This window comes from Micropterus dolomieu, linkage group LG02 (assembly GCF_021292245.1).
Source record: "Micropterus dolomieu isolate WLL.071019.BEF.003 ecotype Adirondacks linkage group LG02, ASM2129224v1, whole genome shotgun sequence".
Taxonomy (NCBI): Eukaryota; Metazoa; Chordata; class Actinopteri; order Centrarchiformes; family Centrarchidae; genus Micropterus; species Micropterus dolomieu.
Genome location: NC_060151.1, coordinates 32,145,763 through 32,161,870, shown reverse-complemented (window position 1 = coordinate 32,161,870; position 16,108 = coordinate 32,145,763). Strand labels below are relative to the sequence as shown.

General features: G+C 48.1%; 1 protein-coding gene across 8 annotated transcripts in view; it reads left to right on the top strand.

The window, feature by feature from the left end:
• Positions 1–16,108, top strand: part of LOC123962689 (serine/threonine-protein kinase WNK4-like) — a 32,375-nt gene extending 16,267 nt beyond the window's left edge. For 5 of the 8 annotated variants that reach the window (XM_046038936.1, XM_046038928.1, XM_046038920.1 and 2 more), the window contains 21 exons: positions 954–1,174; positions 1,288–1,445; positions 1,522–1,610; positions 2,401–2,851; positions 3,097–3,274; positions 3,374–3,579; positions 4,224–4,297; positions 4,842–4,977; positions 5,071–5,187; positions 5,687–5,842; positions 6,052–6,100; positions 6,494–6,604; positions 7,927–8,492; positions 10,086–10,134; positions 10,209–10,252; positions 10,287–11,195; positions 11,406–11,454; positions 12,516–12,927; positions 13,659–13,864; positions 13,954–14,048; positions 15,010–16,108. In XM_046038936.1, coding sequence (XP_045894892.1) covers positions 954–1,174; positions 1,288–1,445; positions 1,522–1,610; positions 2,401–2,851; positions 3,097–3,274; positions 3,374–3,579; positions 4,224–4,297; positions 4,842–4,977; positions 5,071–5,187; positions 5,687–5,842; positions 6,052–6,100; positions 6,494–6,604; positions 7,927–8,492; positions 10,086–10,134; positions 10,209–10,252; positions 10,287–11,195; positions 11,406–11,454; positions 12,516–12,927; positions 13,659–13,864; positions 13,954–14,048; positions 15,010–15,012 — 4,279 coding nt within the window. In that variant the 3' untranslated portion in view covers positions 15,013–16,108. Of the gene's footprint in view, positions 1–953; positions 1,175–1,287; positions 1,446–1,521; positions 1,611–2,400; positions 2,852–3,096; positions 3,275–3,373; positions 3,580–4,223; positions 4,298–4,841; positions 4,978–5,070; positions 5,188–5,686; positions 5,843–6,051; positions 6,101–6,493; positions 6,605–7,926; positions 8,493–10,085; positions 10,135–10,208; positions 10,253–10,286; positions 11,196–11,405; positions 11,455–12,515; positions 12,928–13,318; positions 13,493–13,658; positions 13,865–13,953; positions 14,049–15,009 lie in introns of those variants that run through there. The other 3 variants (XM_046038956.1, XM_046038965.1, XM_046038972.1) reach the window with 3 other exon arrangements.

Below are 16,108 nucleotides of genomic sequence, written 5' to 3'. Positions count from 1 at the left end.
AGTACCGGAACGTCCTGCGCTCATTTTCGTTCCCTAACGCCCCACACTCATTTTAGTTCCTGAACGCCCCACGCTCATTTTAGTTCCCTAACGTCCCAAGCTCATTTTAGTTCCTGAACGTCCCAAGCTAATTTTAGTACCGGAACGTCCCGCGCTCATTTTAGTTCCCTAACCCCGCACACTCATTTTAGTTCCTGAACGCCCCACACTCATTTTAGTTCCCTTAAGCCCCACGCTCATTCTAGTTCCTGAAAGTCCTACACTCATTTTAGTTCCCTAACGCCCCACGCTCATTTTAGTTCCTGAACGTCCCACGCTCATTTTAGTACCGGAACGTCCCGCGCTCATTTTAGTTCCCTAACGCCCCACACTCATTTTAGTTCCTGAACGCCCCACACTCATTTTAGTTCCTGAACGCCCCACGCTCATTTTAGTTCCCTAACGTCCCAAGCTCATTTTAGTTCCTGAACGTCCCAAGCTAATTTTAGTACCGGAACGTCCCGCGCTCATTTTAGTTCCCTAACCCCGCACACTCATTTTTAGTTCCTGAACGTACCATGCTCATTTTAGTTATCAAACATCCCACACTCATTTTAGTTCCGGAACATCCCACGCTCATTTTAGTTCCTGAACATCCCACGCTCATTTTAGTTCCTGAAGCCCCACGCTCATTCTAGTTCCTGAAAGTCCTACACTCATTTTAGTTCCTGAACGTCCCACGCTCATTTTAGTTCCTGAACGTCCCAAGCTAATTTTAGTACCGGAACGTCCCGCGCTCATTTTAGTTCCCTAACGCCGCACACTCATTTTTAGTTCCTGAACGTACCATGCTCATTTTAGTTATCAAACATCCCATGCTCATTTTAGTTCCTGAACGCCCCACACTCATTTTAGTTCCCGAACGCCCCGCATTCCTCACCTGACCAGGTGTGTATCTCTTTGAACCCCTTCAGGTACCTGCGCAGGTTCCGACCCATGAAGCTGAAGCTGCTGCAGCGGTGGAGCTTCCAGATCCTGAAGGGTCTGCAGTTCCTGCACTCCCGCTGCCCCCCCATCCTGCACCGAGACCTCAAGTGCGACAACGTCTTCATCACGGGGCCCGTCGCCTCCGTCAAGATCGGAGACCTGGGCCTCGCCACGCTCAAGAGGGCCTCGTTCGCCAAGAGCGTCATCGGTAAGACCACGGCATGTACGGAGAGCCGGCAGGGTCAAACCCCTGCTGACAGTAAGGCGTCTGATTGCTTCTGTTGTTGACCTACTTATTGTTGTGACTGGTGATGCGTTCAGGGACCCCGGAGTTCATGGCTCCAGAGATGTATGAGGAGAAGTACAACGAGGCCGTGGACGTTTACGCCTTCGGCATGTGCATGCTGGAGATGGCGACGTCCGAGTATCCGTACTCCGAGTGTCAGAACGCCGCGCAGATCTACCGCAAGGTCACCAGCGTAAGGCTCCGCCCATCTGAGCGCCATCTACTTCCTGTCTTTGTGCAGATGGTTGACGGTGTGTTTTTTCTCTCAGGGAATCAAACCGGACAGTTTTTCCAAAGTGACCATCCCCGAGCTGAAGGAGATCATCGAGGGCTGCATCCGCCCCGACAGCAGTGAGAGGTAGCGTGACCAATCAGAGGGCAGCATTCACGCCTGTCAGCCAATCAAACAGCTGGGACAGGGAAGGGAACATTTCTTATAACTGCTTAACGCCGTGAATCACTGCACAGAGTGACGGCAGGAAATGAAGTCGGTCCTTTTGATGATGATGAAGATGTTTACATCACTCAGCTGTTAGCATTAGCAACATTAGCTCAGAGTGGGAAGCAGGTTGATATTTTATTGACTCAGTTTTTAGACTCAATATCTTTAAATTTGATGAATTTAAACCAAACCAAAGTAAAACAGAAACCAAACAGTCAGTCAGGTTCTTTAATCTTTCTTGGACTCTCATTTGAACTAAAGGCCTGAGGTGTATTTTGTTTAACAGATTAAGACAAATATATATATATATCTACAGCATATATACCGTAACACTTTGATTAATAGCTTTTATTTGGGACGGGCCTTTAATTCCCTTTGCACAAAACTGAAACTACTATGAAACAGTTTATTTATTTCAAACAGAATATTCTTTGTATAGAAATGATCCAATAATATCAAATACTCGTCATTCATTTGATCCAGCTCCAACAGACGGCTTATGCGCTTTTATTTTGAAGGCAGCAACGTGAGGAAAACAACAACAACAGGCTGCAGGATGAGAGAAGTTAGCAGACAGAGAGCGACGGACTTCACGCCACAGGATTCGCTACTTTTTATGAAAAGCTGTTTTGATTCTTTTGAGCGACTTCAGCGTGTTTGACCGAGTCGCGGTTTGTCGCTGTGGCTTGCTTCCTTCTTCCTGCAGGTTCACGGTTCAGGACCTGCTGGATCACCCGTTCTTCCAGGAGCAGCTGGGAGTCCACGTGGATCTGGCCGAGGACGACGACGGCTCGAAGGCGGCTCTGAAGCTCTGGCTGCGGATGGACGACAACAAGAAGCTTCACGGGAAATACAAAGACAACAACGCCATCGAGTTCCTGTTCGAGGTGTACAAGGACGTCCCCGAGGAGGTGGCCCAGGAGATGGTGGTGCTGGGGTTCGTGTGTAAGGCGGACTATAATCAGGTTGCCAAGGCGATCAGACACCAAGTGACGGCCATAAAGCGTCAGCGGGAGAAACAGCGCCGCCTGCTGGAGGACGCCCTGAACCGCCATAAGGAAGCTGCGGTCGAGGAGGAGTCTGACCCCGCCCCCTTACCACCTGAGGCGCCCAATCAGAAGCCTGCAGCTGCCACGAGCACGTCTGCTGCTGGGAAGGTGTGTTTGTTTCATTCCTCCTCTCAGCACAATAAACAGCTGTCATAAAAGCTTCATTGGAAACATTATGGACACCAATAAACTGGATTAAATGTTCTGCACATAAACTAAATTATATCGTGTTAAATTGTTTTTATTCATTGTTTATATTTTGCTCCATGATAAACAGGAGGGGTTCAAATAAAATGTTTCTCTGAGTGACAGGTGGGTCCTCTCAGCTGTTCTGTCTCTGTTTAAACTCACAGCAGGACTCAGCTGCTGTTTCAGGCCCCGCCCCCGGCTCGCTACAAGCCACGCCCCCAGGGACGGTGGCATCATCAAGCAGCAGCCCGGTGGACTCTGGGATCAGCAGCGTGTCCAGCAGGACGGGAGGAGACGGCGACGATGAGGACGACAGACAGACGTCACACTCCTCCGCTGCATGTCAGGAAATGATTTTAATACTTTTTATTATTAATATTTTATTGTTTATTTATTATTCTAACATTTAAATTTATACTCATGACTCTCTCTCCTCTCCAGCGGACTATAAGAACTCCTTTAGCTCCTCTGTTGTCCAGGAGAAGGTTGAGGCCACGCCCCCTCTGGTCACGAACCCCGCCCCCCTTCCGTCTGTCCCCGCCCCTGCTCCCCTGGTTCAGGAAACCCCTCGACCCAAGCCTCCTCCTCCCTCTGTGACTCGGGCTCGATCCAAACCGCCACCCCTCCCCGTGCTGCGTTTCCCCAAGGTGAGCAGGAGGCGGGGCTAATGTGTCGACATGGGGGCGGGGCTAACACGCTTTTACAACTGCTGTTTTTTATTTACTCAGTCCCAAATACTGAACTCTCACACATGAAACACATGTTGAATCATTCAGTTTATTGAGGACATCGTGATCTCTGATGTCCGTCCAGAAATGACGTCTGTGTCGCCCTCTAGAGGAGAAACAACAGTACTGACATGAGAGACCTTCAGGGGGCTTTCACACCCGTTTGTTCCCGACTTTTGAGTTTGATCTAAACTAAAGTTACAGGTGTGAAAAGACGTACAGCGGTTCATTCATTCTTGTCAAAGCTACCAACGACACACTGACGTCAGAATAACGTCCGTTTACAGACCGATCGATGTCAAGTACAGGGAGACGCCCCCACATAGATGAGGACAGGACGCAGGTCCCTCATGTAAAGTTCTTTAGCTCGCATATTAGCAAAGTGGAACCAAACCAGAACTAACTGAACGCAACAAAAGATGAACTTTGGTCGCACTTTGGTGCGGACCAATCAGCTCTGTGAGGCTTTTTACTGACCTTGTGGAATTGGTTTTCCCGTTGCATCATGGGAAAATAAACACTAAATAAACTCACTCACAGTCACTTCTGTTTGTCTTCTCCAGAGCATCGCCGTGTCCCACAATGCCGAGCGACTGCAATCTGGATCAGTCAGCGGCTTTACCTCACCTGTCGACAGGTAACACAAACACATATTTCCATCCCGTTCTCCCAAGTCACATTCACACATGGACGTGTGGTCAACACCCCTTGGTGTCCCTTTGTAACCCTCTGGGGAAACCCTGTAGCGTTGTTTTTTAAAGCGTAAGTCTGAGGCGCTGGTTGGGGTGGACGGGTGGGCCAGAAACTGGACTTTCAACCAGGAGACAGGTGTTTGTTTCCCGTGTGAAACAAAAAGTCAACAATGTTTTTATTTGTTACATAAGTTGCGTAACTTATGCATATTTATTCTTGCTAACGTGACATCTAAAAAAATGAGGCTAAAGGGTACCCAGGGCGTTAAATACAGACGCTAATGGGTGTTGACGGGTGTTGACCAACCGTCCATATGTTGGTCGAGTTGGGGTAAGAATATGTCGAAATCCCCACTTTCTAAAAAACGTCCTCTTCCCACGAGCGTCGTCTCACTGAGGCTCAGTCCTCTCAACGACGGCACATAGACGTACTCAGTAAACCTCCTGAATCTGTTTTGTACCTGCTCGTGTGGCTTTTTCTGTTTGTAGCTACGCCTCTGATGTGACCTCAGGGTTGAGTGACGGCAATGACGGCCAATCAGACAGAGGGAACAAGGAGGTGACCCCACAGGCGGCCGCGAAGCAGTTCAGGCGGAAAGCGAGAGCTCGTCTGAGAATGACAGGGGTGAAAACCTGAGTCACTGTCATCATTACAGCCATAGATGATGTGTAAATCTAAACATCGTGTGTGACGGAGTGTGTGTGCTGGTGTGTTCAGATGTCAGACATGGTGGACCGGGTGGTGGAGTGTCAGCTGCAGACTCACAACAGTAAGATGGTGACGTTTAAGTTCGATCTGGACGGAGACAATCCAGAGGACATCGCCTCTGTGATGGTGAGCACCAACAGCCAATCAGGGCACAGCTCTGGTTCAGTCTGCCGGTCTAATGGGATGAGGTTGCATAGAGAGGGAGAGAGAGGAGCTCAGTGCATCATGGGAAATCCCCCGGCAGTCTAGGCCTATAGCAGCATAACTAAGGGATGGTTCAGGACTCACCTGAGCCAGCCCTAACTATAAGCTTTATCAAAGAGGAAAGTCTTAAGCCTACTCTTAAATGTGGAGATGGTGTCTGCCTCCTGAACCCAAACTGGAACCTGGTTCCACAGGAGAGGAGCTTGATAGCTGAACGCTCTGGCTCCTAGTCTACTTTTGGAGACTCTAGGAACCACAGGTGCATTCTGGGAGCGCAGTGCTCTACGAGGCACAAAAATACAAACAACCTTCCTCCAGTTATTTTTCCTGGAAAGCAAAATTCTTTCAGGAAATACTGTTCTGATGAATTTAGTTTTGGTTATGATGGTGCAACCTTGTGCTTTCATATCTCTGCGTTCAGATCCACAGGGACTTCATCCTGCCTGAGGAGCGAGAAGGATTCATTGTCCGCATGTATGACATCATCAGGAGGGCGGAGTCTATGATGCATAAACAGCAGCTGGCCGATGCCAACAGGTCATCTCACCTGAATGCCTCCACGCAGCTCGAGTCCATGGTATGTGTGTGTGTGAACGAATCATTTTCTGTTTTCTGATTTTCCTGAAGTCCAAAGCGACGTCTTCAAAAGTCTTTTTTTGTCCGAGCAACGATTAGTCGAATGTTGTGTTTGTTGTCAATTTCCTGACAATGACAAATCAATTCATCTCAGTAGTAATGTGTCCCGAGGCGCTGTTTTTCATAATTTTACATTTTCTTTACCCAAAGCTGCCGGCCCAGAGCCTCTCCAGAACTCAGTCCACGTCTTCACTGCCTGGTAAGAAAAGAAGGAAAAAGGTGGAGGGTGTTATCGAAATAGTTTAGAAAAAGATTTAGAAGGTGTGTGACAGGATGATCGTGGAGTGGGTGGTCCTGCCTCTCAGACAATTTGATGTTTCACACGCAGTCCACCATCGGATAATAAAAGCCACATACATTTGTAAGGATACCAAACTCTGTATATATATATATATATATATATACCGTTAGCTGCTAACAGCTGCACAGAGCATCTCAGGTAGCTTGTTCCTGGCTGTCACTTCCTGAATGTGACACATTTTCAGATACGACAGCTGAGATCATGTTTTGATGCATCTCTGACTGCTGCTGAAACATTTACTATAATCTTTACAAGCTGACTGAGTGATCAAACGCTGTGTCGTCCCTTCAGACATTGCAGATGTTGACCCCTCCCCCTTGAAGGGCGTAGACTTCTACGTCGACTCGGAGGCCACGCCCTCCGTCAGATCACTGAGGTCACAGTCTTTCCACACCTCAACAGGTAGACGAACGCCTTCTCTATTCGTTCATGTATAACGGACAAGATGTTCTCATCCCAGGGTGTCGCATGTGGACGCTTGCTCACTTTTTATCACCCTTGGTACCTTTTAGCGTTGTTTTTTGTACGTGTAGGGCTCTGTGGTCAAGTTAGCAAGAATAACCTCCAGTTAGACTTTCAAAATGAAACTAACATTGTGAAACTTTGCTGCTTGGTTAAGTTGAGGTGACAAAACTACTTAGTTAGAGGTAGAAAAAGATCAAGGTTTGGCAGAAAATAACTGCGTTACTTACATACGTATGTTTTGTAATGCTATCCAACGAAGGTTAAAATCAAGGGCAGCTGGACTTGGTTGAAGATACTGGAAGACGTTTCGTCCCTCATCCAAAGGACTTCTTCAGTTCTGACTGACTGGCAGGGAAACTCAGCTACTTAACCTCAGTGGGGTCGTTGGCCCGGGTCATCGATACCGCTGGTTCGTTAGTGTTCCTTGTTGCTGTGACGACAGTCGTTACAGTCGTTAAGACTACCTGTGGCCAAGACTGAACGACCATCGTTGGTATCTTCACCTGTGGCCAAGACTGAACGACCATCGTTGGTATCTTCACCTGAGGCCGAGACTGAACGACCATCGTTGGTATCTTCACCTGAGGCCGAGACTGAACGACCATCGTTGGTATCTTCACCTGAGGCCAACAGGTTACGTTTGTTGAGTTTCCTGGGAAGTGATGAAAGGACAGCATTGTAAGTGGGGGATAAGTGGTGGCGTAGACCCCCTCCTCGGACATAACAACCAGGAACACTAACGAACCAGCAGTATCGATGATCCTGGCAAATGTTTCCCTGCCAGTCGGGACGAAACGTCTTCTAATATCTTCAACCAAGTCCAGTTGCCCTTGACTTCAACCTTCTTTGGATACTGTGACCTGGATGACTGAGAACCTTCTCAGACATTATGTAATGCTACGTAAGTTACGTAACATCACTAAAAGGAATAAATGTTGACTTTTTGGTTCACATGGGATACAGTCTCCAGGGTGATTTTGTCCCACCCGACCACCTCCTTACTTGGACTTTTGTGTTATTTATGGAAGTACGTTTAGTGTTGAGCGATGGTGCTAAAGGGCTTCCCCCAGTGTGTAGAACTACGATGCCAAACGTTGCCATTTGCGTTGGAAACTGAAAGACGTGACAAAGCGTAGCTATTTGACGCTCTGGGAATGAGAACGAGCTTCAGATACACGCTGTCCACTTTACAGATTTTCATTTTGAAGCCTGCTGTTGATAATCTTACCCCCCGCCCCCACCTCTCTCTCTCTCTCCAGCTGCCTCCCATCAGACCCCCCCATACCCCCTCCACTACACCCACCCAGACCCCCCCCCTCCTCGTCAGTATTACCTCCCGTCTCCCCCCTACAACGCCCCTTTCCCCACCCAGGGCTCCTCCACCAGCCTCCCCCGAGTCCAGAGTAACCCCTCCCTCCTCAGCCCCTCCTCGTCTTCCTCAGCTCTCCCCCCTCCTTCCCCTCCTCACTGGCCCCCCCCTGACCAGCCTCTCTTCTCTCTGGCCAGTGTACTCTCTCTGGCCATGAGTGTGGCCCAGTCCCTCATGCCTCCACCTGTGACCCCCAACCAGGGCTTTCACCCTCACTCTCAGCCTATGTCTCCTCCAGTTCCCTCCCCCCAGGCTCCCCTTACTCCCCCCATGTCTCCATCCCTGGGCACCAACCTCCATCCTCTAAGCCAAGCCTCCTTCTCGGCGCCCTTCTCACCCAAGGTGTCCTATAGCCCCCCCACCCCTCAGACATACTCCGCCCCAGACAGCCAGGAGGGGCTGCCGCCTGGCCGGACTCAAGACGCACCTCAGGTAGGATGGGAGCATCAGTTACAGGTGAGTTCCTGTTAAAACAGACTTACCTGGGTAATGATGGTGAGTTCAGGGGCTCCTCAAGAATATTCAGAACTTTTATCCGCACGTCAGCAACCAGATAATGTTTTCTGTACTTGGGTTAGGGAATAAGAGAAACCTGGTTCTGTACTTGGGGTAGGGGATTAGAGAAACCTCATTCTGTTGTCCAGGCAGGTATTAAGAAGTAAAGAAGTAAACTAAATAAACCTGGTTTGGACCAAAATGGACAATTGGGAAGAAGAAATTCTTTCAGGGAAGGGAACTAGACAGACCTGGTTTCTGTGATCGGGGTAGGGTATAAGACAGATACAGTTTCTGGGTTCAGGGTAGGGGGTTAGACAGACCTGGTTTCTGGGTCCGGGGTAGGGGATAAGACAGATATGGTTTCTGTGATCGGGGTAGGGGATAAGACAGATATGGTTTCTGGGTCCGGGGTAGGGGATAAGACAGATATGGTTTCTGGGTCCGGGGTAGGGGATAAGACAGATATGGTTTCTGTGATCGGGGTAGGGGTTTAGACAGATATGGTTTCTGTGATCGGGGTAGGGGTTTAGACAGATATTGTTTCTGTGATCGGGGTAGGGGGTTAGACAGATATTGTTTCTGGGTTCGGGGTAGGGGATAAGACAGATATGGTTTCTGTGATCGGGGTAGGGGATAAGACAGATATGGTTTCTGTGATCGGGGTAGGGGATAAGACAGATACGGTTTCTGGGTTCGGGGTAGGGGATAAGACAGATACGGTTTCTGGGTTCGGGGTAGGGGGTTAGACAGACTTGGTTTCTGTGATCGGGGTAGGGGATAAGACAGATACGGTTTCTGGGTTCGGGGTAAGGGGTTAGACAGACCTGGTTTCTGTGATCGGGGTAGGGGGTTAGACAGATATGGTTTCTGTGTGATCGGGGTAGGGGATAAGACAGATACGGTTTCTGGGTTCGGGGTAGGGGGTTAGACAGACCTGGTTTCTGTGATCGGGGTAGGGGGTTAGACAGATATGGTTTCTGTGTGATCGGGGTAGGGGATAAGACAGATACGGTTTCTGGGTTCGGGGTAGGGGGTTAGACAGACCTGGTTTCTGTGATCGGGGTAGAGGGTTAGACAGATACGGTTTCTGGGTTGGGGGTAGGGGGTTAGACAGAGCTGGTTTCTGTGATCGGGGTAGGGGATAAGACAGATACGGTTTCTGTTATCGGGGTAGGGGATAAGACAGATACGGTTTCTGGGTTCGGGGTAGGGGGTTAGACAGACCTGGTTTCTGTGATCGGGGTAGGGGGTTAGACAGATACGGTTTCTGTTATCGGGGTAGGGGATAAGACAGATACGGTTTCTGGGTTCGGGGTAGGGGGTTAGACAGACCTGGTTTCTGTGATCGGGGTAGGGGGTTAGACAGACCTGGTTTCTGTGATCGGGGTAGGGGGTTAGACAGACCTGGTTTCTGTGGATTAGCAGCATAAACATTTATTCTTTCAGAGAAGTAAGATCAGCCTGGTAGGAACAGACGAAACTCTGAATATGAGGAGCTGAAACAGTTTGTTAATTCATTCATTCAGTGATGAATTCATTCACTCATTTCAGCCTCACAGTCCACTTCAGCTGAAGGTCAGCTCAGCTCCGCCCCCTAATGGTGAGTCCCTGCTGACATCACAGTGGTATCACACCAGACTGAACAGATTCACCGATCATTTATCTGCTTCACAGGTTCAGAGACTGTTTCTGCTCCCAGTCTGACCAGTGCTCCCAATGTGACCAGCTCCCAGTCTGACCAGTGCTCCCAATGTGACCAGTGTTCCCAGTCTGACCAGTGCTCCCAGTCTGACCAGTGCTCCTAATCTGACCACTTCTCCCAGTCTGACCAGTGCTCCCAATGTGACCAGTGCTCCCAGTCTGACCAGTGTTCCCAGTCTGACCAGTGCTCCCAGTCTGACCAGTGCTCCCAGTCTGACCAGTGTTCCCAGTCTGACCAGTGCTCCCAGTCTGACCAGTGCTCCCAGTCTGACCAGTGTTCCTAATCTGACCAGTGCTCCTAATCTGACCACTTCTCCCAGTCTGACCAGGGCTCCCAGTCTGACCAGTGCTCCCAATGTGACCAGTGCTCCCAGTCTGACCAGTGTTCCCAGTCTGACCAGTGCTCCCAATGTGACCAGTGCTCCCAGTCTGACCACTTCTCCCAGTCTGACCAGTCTTCCCAGTCTGTCCAGTGCTCCCAGTCTGACCAGTGCTTCCAACTGGGTCAGTACTCCCAATCTGACCTGTACACCCAGTCTAACCAGTGCTCCTAACAGGCACTGTAATCCTAGTCTTGCCACAACTCTAAGTTTGACCAGTTCTCCCAGACTGAACAGTACTCCCAGTCTGACCAGTGCTCCTGGTCTGACCAGTGCTCCCAGTCTGACCAGTGCTCCTGGTCTGAACAGTACTTCCATTCGGACCAGCACTTCTAGGCTGACCAGGGTTCCATATCGGACAAATGCTCCCATTCAGGCAAGGGCTTCCAGTCTGACCAGTTCTCCCATTCGGGCCAGTGTTCCCAGTGTGGCCTCTGCACACAAACCGACCAGTGTTTCCAGTCTGACCACCGCTCCTATTCGGTCAACTGTTCCCAGTATCAGTAGTGCTCCCAGTCCAAGAGGCGAGCTCTGTGCCTCCCCCACTTCCTCACCACCTGTCTTGCGTCCTACCAACAGTGTAAGACACCAACAGGAAACATATTTGATTTTCTGACATGAAATTAAACCTTTAGCTTCCTGTTTTTATTATTTTCTGATGTTCTGTTTTGTCGCTCCTGCTGGATTCAAACGAGGATCCAAACAGCCATAATAAAGTTTACATAATGAGCACCATGAGGCATCAGGTCAAATCTATAACTCTGATCATGATGTTATTTCTTTTGTCCAGGTGTCCTCCCCCATGTTACCCTCACCCGGTCTGTCCCCCATCCAGGAAGGTAAGTCACACCTGTGTGTGAGTCTGCCTGTTTACATCTTTACTCTGAGACTTTCCAACCATCAAAAACACAAAGTATCTCACAAATAGAGTAGATTTTTATAGAAATGAACTAATATGTTATATAATGAACGTCTGAGGCTGATGTCAAAAACTAAATGTCACAAATGCCAAGAGCAGACACAGGAAAACAGGGGTTTGGTCCCGGACGCAGAAATTCAGAGCAGAGAAGGATCAGTTTTCTAGTTTTATTGTGAGAACACAAAAAGGTGAATTAATGTCCAAAATAAACCAAGAAAGGTGTCTGGAACAAAAGTAAAATAAGCCAATAAGACCACGGGCAAAGTCCAGAGGTCCACAGACCAAAGAATAGGCTGGGAAGGCAGAAAAAAATCAGAATCCAAAAAATGTGGGCAGAAACACACAACAGTAACGGACTGACAAAGACCAGGGAGGCACACTGACTTTAAACACACAAGCTGGCAGGGCGGTTAACACAGGTGAGACACATGAGGCAACCAACATCGTACATCCATCCATCCTTCTTTAACCACTTGTCTGGGGTCGGGTCGCGGGGCAGCAGCTCCAGCAGAGGATCCCAGAGCTCCCTTTCCCGAGCCGCATTAGCCAGCTCTGGCTGCGTTCCCTGGCCAGTGTGAAGATATCTCTCCACCTAGTCCTGGGTCATCTCCGAGGCCTCCTCCCAGCTGGACGTGCCTGGAACACCTCCTTAGGGAGGCGTCCAGGGGGCATCCTTACCAGATGCCTGAACCACCTCAACTGGCAGTGGCTCTGCTCCGAGTTCCTCACGGATGACTTGGCTTCTCATCCTATCACTAAAGTGCAATTTATACTTCCGCGTCCAATCGACGGCGTAGCCTCTGCATAGCCCGATACCCTACGCAGTAACCTGATTTGCACGTCCTCAAATATGTAACTACACGTCGAGGCAACGCGGACCGTAAGAACTGTCGGCTGGGTAGCCTCGCAACGTCTCCAAGCCGACAGGAAGTGCCCCGTGCTTTGAAGTAACTTCGGTTTCTTCTTCTGTTTCTTTTTCAGTGAAGAAAACTTCAGTCCTTGCCATTGGTCGTTTCCAGGTGACGGCCTCTAAAGACACTCCTGCTGCCTGTCATCAAGAACCCCGTCCCCTCAACCAGGCCACACCCACTGCCCACTCCCCACCTCCCTCCAGGCCGAACCAAACAGAGAGCTCAGGGAGCAGTACAGATGAGCTAAGCACGCTGCCCCCACGTCTCCAGGGTGACCATGAAAACCCTGGTCCACAGAAGGAAGAGGAGGAAGAGGAGAAGAAGAAGAGGAGGCCAAGTGGCAGTCCATGGGAGGGGTCAACCAGCTCGAGTGGCAGCAGCTTCAGCCAATCATGGAACCGCCCAGCACCCTGCATCAGCTCTGACGAATCAGAGAGCGAGAGCGAGGAGATGTGGAAGGAGCTGCAGGAGCTCCGGGGAAGGTAACGTTTGGATTGATGCTGATGTTGTTTTCCCAAAAGAGACTATTTATCTAAGTTCTGTCAACAAAACAACATGAAAACAAAAAGCAAAGATGTCATGAGACCCTCTGAGGGTTCTGATGATGGGAAATTATTATTACACAAAATCTATTTTAAAAGTAGGAAGATAACATTAAAAAGAAAAGAGATAACAGATAAATCTACCAATTTTCATACGAAATAAAACAAATCAACAAAATCTAAACATGTCAGCAAAATCAGGCAAAACACTCTGATTCTGAAACGCTCCTCATGGGCATGTCAAGTGTCCCTGGGCTAATTGAAACCCAAACTGCCTCTGATGGCTGTTCCATCTGTGTGTGAATGAGTTTCTGTTTCCTGTGAGCCTTAGTCTCTGCTCTCTGAGTGGGCGAAAAGACTGGAAAGGCGCTATCCCAACACGGACATTACGCTTTGCTGCAGGCGACGGACACAGCGACATGTCCAGAAACACAACCGTCATAACTTTCCAGCATATTTTACCTAATCTGTCTCTGGAAGGGTAAACTGAAATCTCCTTTAGGAGGTGAGGTCTGCAGACTGTTGCTGTTTCTACAGAACTTTTCAACATCTGCAGTAATTTGTTCGTATTCAGTTGCTGAGAAATGTTACGATACAACCTTTACCTTCTTAACACTGAGCTCCTTTAATCCCCCATGAATCCTCCTTTAACCTTTCCTTTGTAATCCCAGACACCTGGCGGAGGTGCAGAACCTGCAGGCCAATCAGAAGCGAGAGATCAAGGACTTGTATCTGAGGATGGGTAAAGTCCCGCCCCCCGGCATTGTCTCTCTGGCCGCCATATTGAACCCACGCCAGCGCCGCCTCTCCAGGACCGGAAACCACCCTCCTTCTCACAAAAGCAGCCAGCAGAGACCGGACGCGCTGCCGCCTGCAGGTGGGGAGGACACACCGCAGCTGGACAAACAGAATATTAACATTTATAATCAGTACATGAACGTCACCCGTGTCTGTTCTGATGTTCAGGTATCATGAAGAAGAGCCTGGTCAGCGGCAGCAGCAGCGGATCTCAGGACAGAGCAGGCAAAGGCGTGACCTTTGCCCCTGAACACAGCAGCACGGTAGGCCAATGACCTGTTAGCTTTAGCTTCGGTCTGTTAGCATGATAGCATCAGCTGAATATTTTAGTTTTAAAGGTGTCTCGCTTTAATAATTGTCAGCGGGAGACAACGGCTGTGTTGAAAAGGGGCTAAACTGCTGTCTCAGAAGGTGTCTAACAGCACAGCATCGAGTGCTGTTCCAAACGGCTCAAACGATCGTAAGATGCTTTCAAGCTGCCCCCGTAACGGCCAGTTTTGAAAGCATCATCGATGCATGATGCTGCTGTTACCCATAAACCAGCGGCCGCAGCCGCTTACAAAAACTGGTCAAGATGGCGGACAAACAACTGAATTCCTATACAGAAATACGTTTTTAAAAGGTTTTAGTAGTTTTCTCACTTTGATTTTTGAAAAGCTAGAAAGAACTAAACACTGAACTATCATATTAGCCCGTGACTGTAACCAACCAAGTTTGGCTAGTTAGCTGATGCTAAGGCTAGCGTCTCTACTGACACACATTGCCATCAGTGCTGCCCTCGAAGGCGGTTTGAAACCAATGTAAGCAGAGATGCCTTCACTTGAAAGTGATGCCTTCTGTTTGGAACATCTCACAGAGCTAATGTTAGCTTAATTAGCTAGCTGGCTACAGCTCATAAAGTTTGACGGTCATCGGCTAGAAACGAGAAGCTGTTTTTGCTTCTGTTTGTTTCTCACTGTGAAGGTTGATGTTAAATCTGCAGTGTTATCATTGTAAACTGTTGGTTGACAGATTAGCAACATTAAGTAAGGGGGCGGAGTTTAGCAAACTGAATATAATCCTGTAAGTAGCCTATTGTCTGACATTGATGTCGAACACTGCGTCCAATTGTCCACTCCTGAGGACAAGAGAGGACGCTGATTGGCTGATAGGAGTCAGATGTGGTCTTTAGGAACCTCTGCTCATCTCAGATTAACCTTTGACCTCTGACTTTCCCCCCTGCAGTGAGCGAGAGGAGCTGAAGATGATGATGAAGAGGAGTCACCCGTCACTTTATTATCCAACCTGCAGAAACATGAAAGTCTCTGTTTTAACAGACTGAACTTCTAGAACTGATGAAGACTCCATGCAGCATATAAACATTTGCAACACTGAGTTTGAGTTCAGATTTTAAGTTTGTTTTTTCATATTGTGAATTTATGGTTTAACATTTTATGGACAATTTCAGCACTTTAGTAAAAAGATATTGAGCCTTAATGAGCCTCACGTTGGAACAGGTTCATCATTTCAACGTTCTCTTTGTTTTCTCAGGAGGTTCTGCAGGTTTAACTTCAGATTTAGCTCATAAATGATTGTGAAAGTTTTTTGGAAGGAAACAAAAATCACATGGGGTCTGAATTCAAATCTAAAAACCTGAATCTGAAGTCTTTCTGGCTTCCTGTAGGAGGAACTGAGTAACAGAGTTATCTGTTAATGTAACATGTCTGATGTCTGCCTTATGTGTTTGATAGATCACATTATTCCTAACAATCCTGTTTATTGAGAGTCCTCTGCACTTTCACACTTCACTTAAAGTCCCACTTCAGCATCTATTAGCAGTATACAAACATGAAAAAAATATTAATAACGCAATATAATGTGGCTGTAAGCAATAACGCTCAGTATTTGTTCTTCTATAATTACATCTGTTCTGTCTGCAGAAGTTAACACATTAATAAACAGCTGCGTTGGTCTGTTGGTAACAGTTTATTGCATGTTTATATACTGAAGATCAATATAGGGACAGTGAAGTATCTGCTGGACAGTCTGTTTATAATCTGAATCCACTGAATGTAACTTTGAATCACAGCGTGCCTTATTTCAAGAATAGTTATTTAATATTTAGAGACCTGATGGACATACAGAAACCGTAAATTAGACGACGTCCAGGTGACACATGACGATCTGAGCATGTGGACAGAGAGGCGTCACATCCAGCCCAGCAGGAGGGTTTTAAGTTTGGTTTGTTCACAGTTAATGAACATGATGTTTTTTTGTGATAATTTGTCCCGACTTTAAAGTGTTTGTGTAATAAAAGTGACCTGAAATGGACCGAAAAACTTCA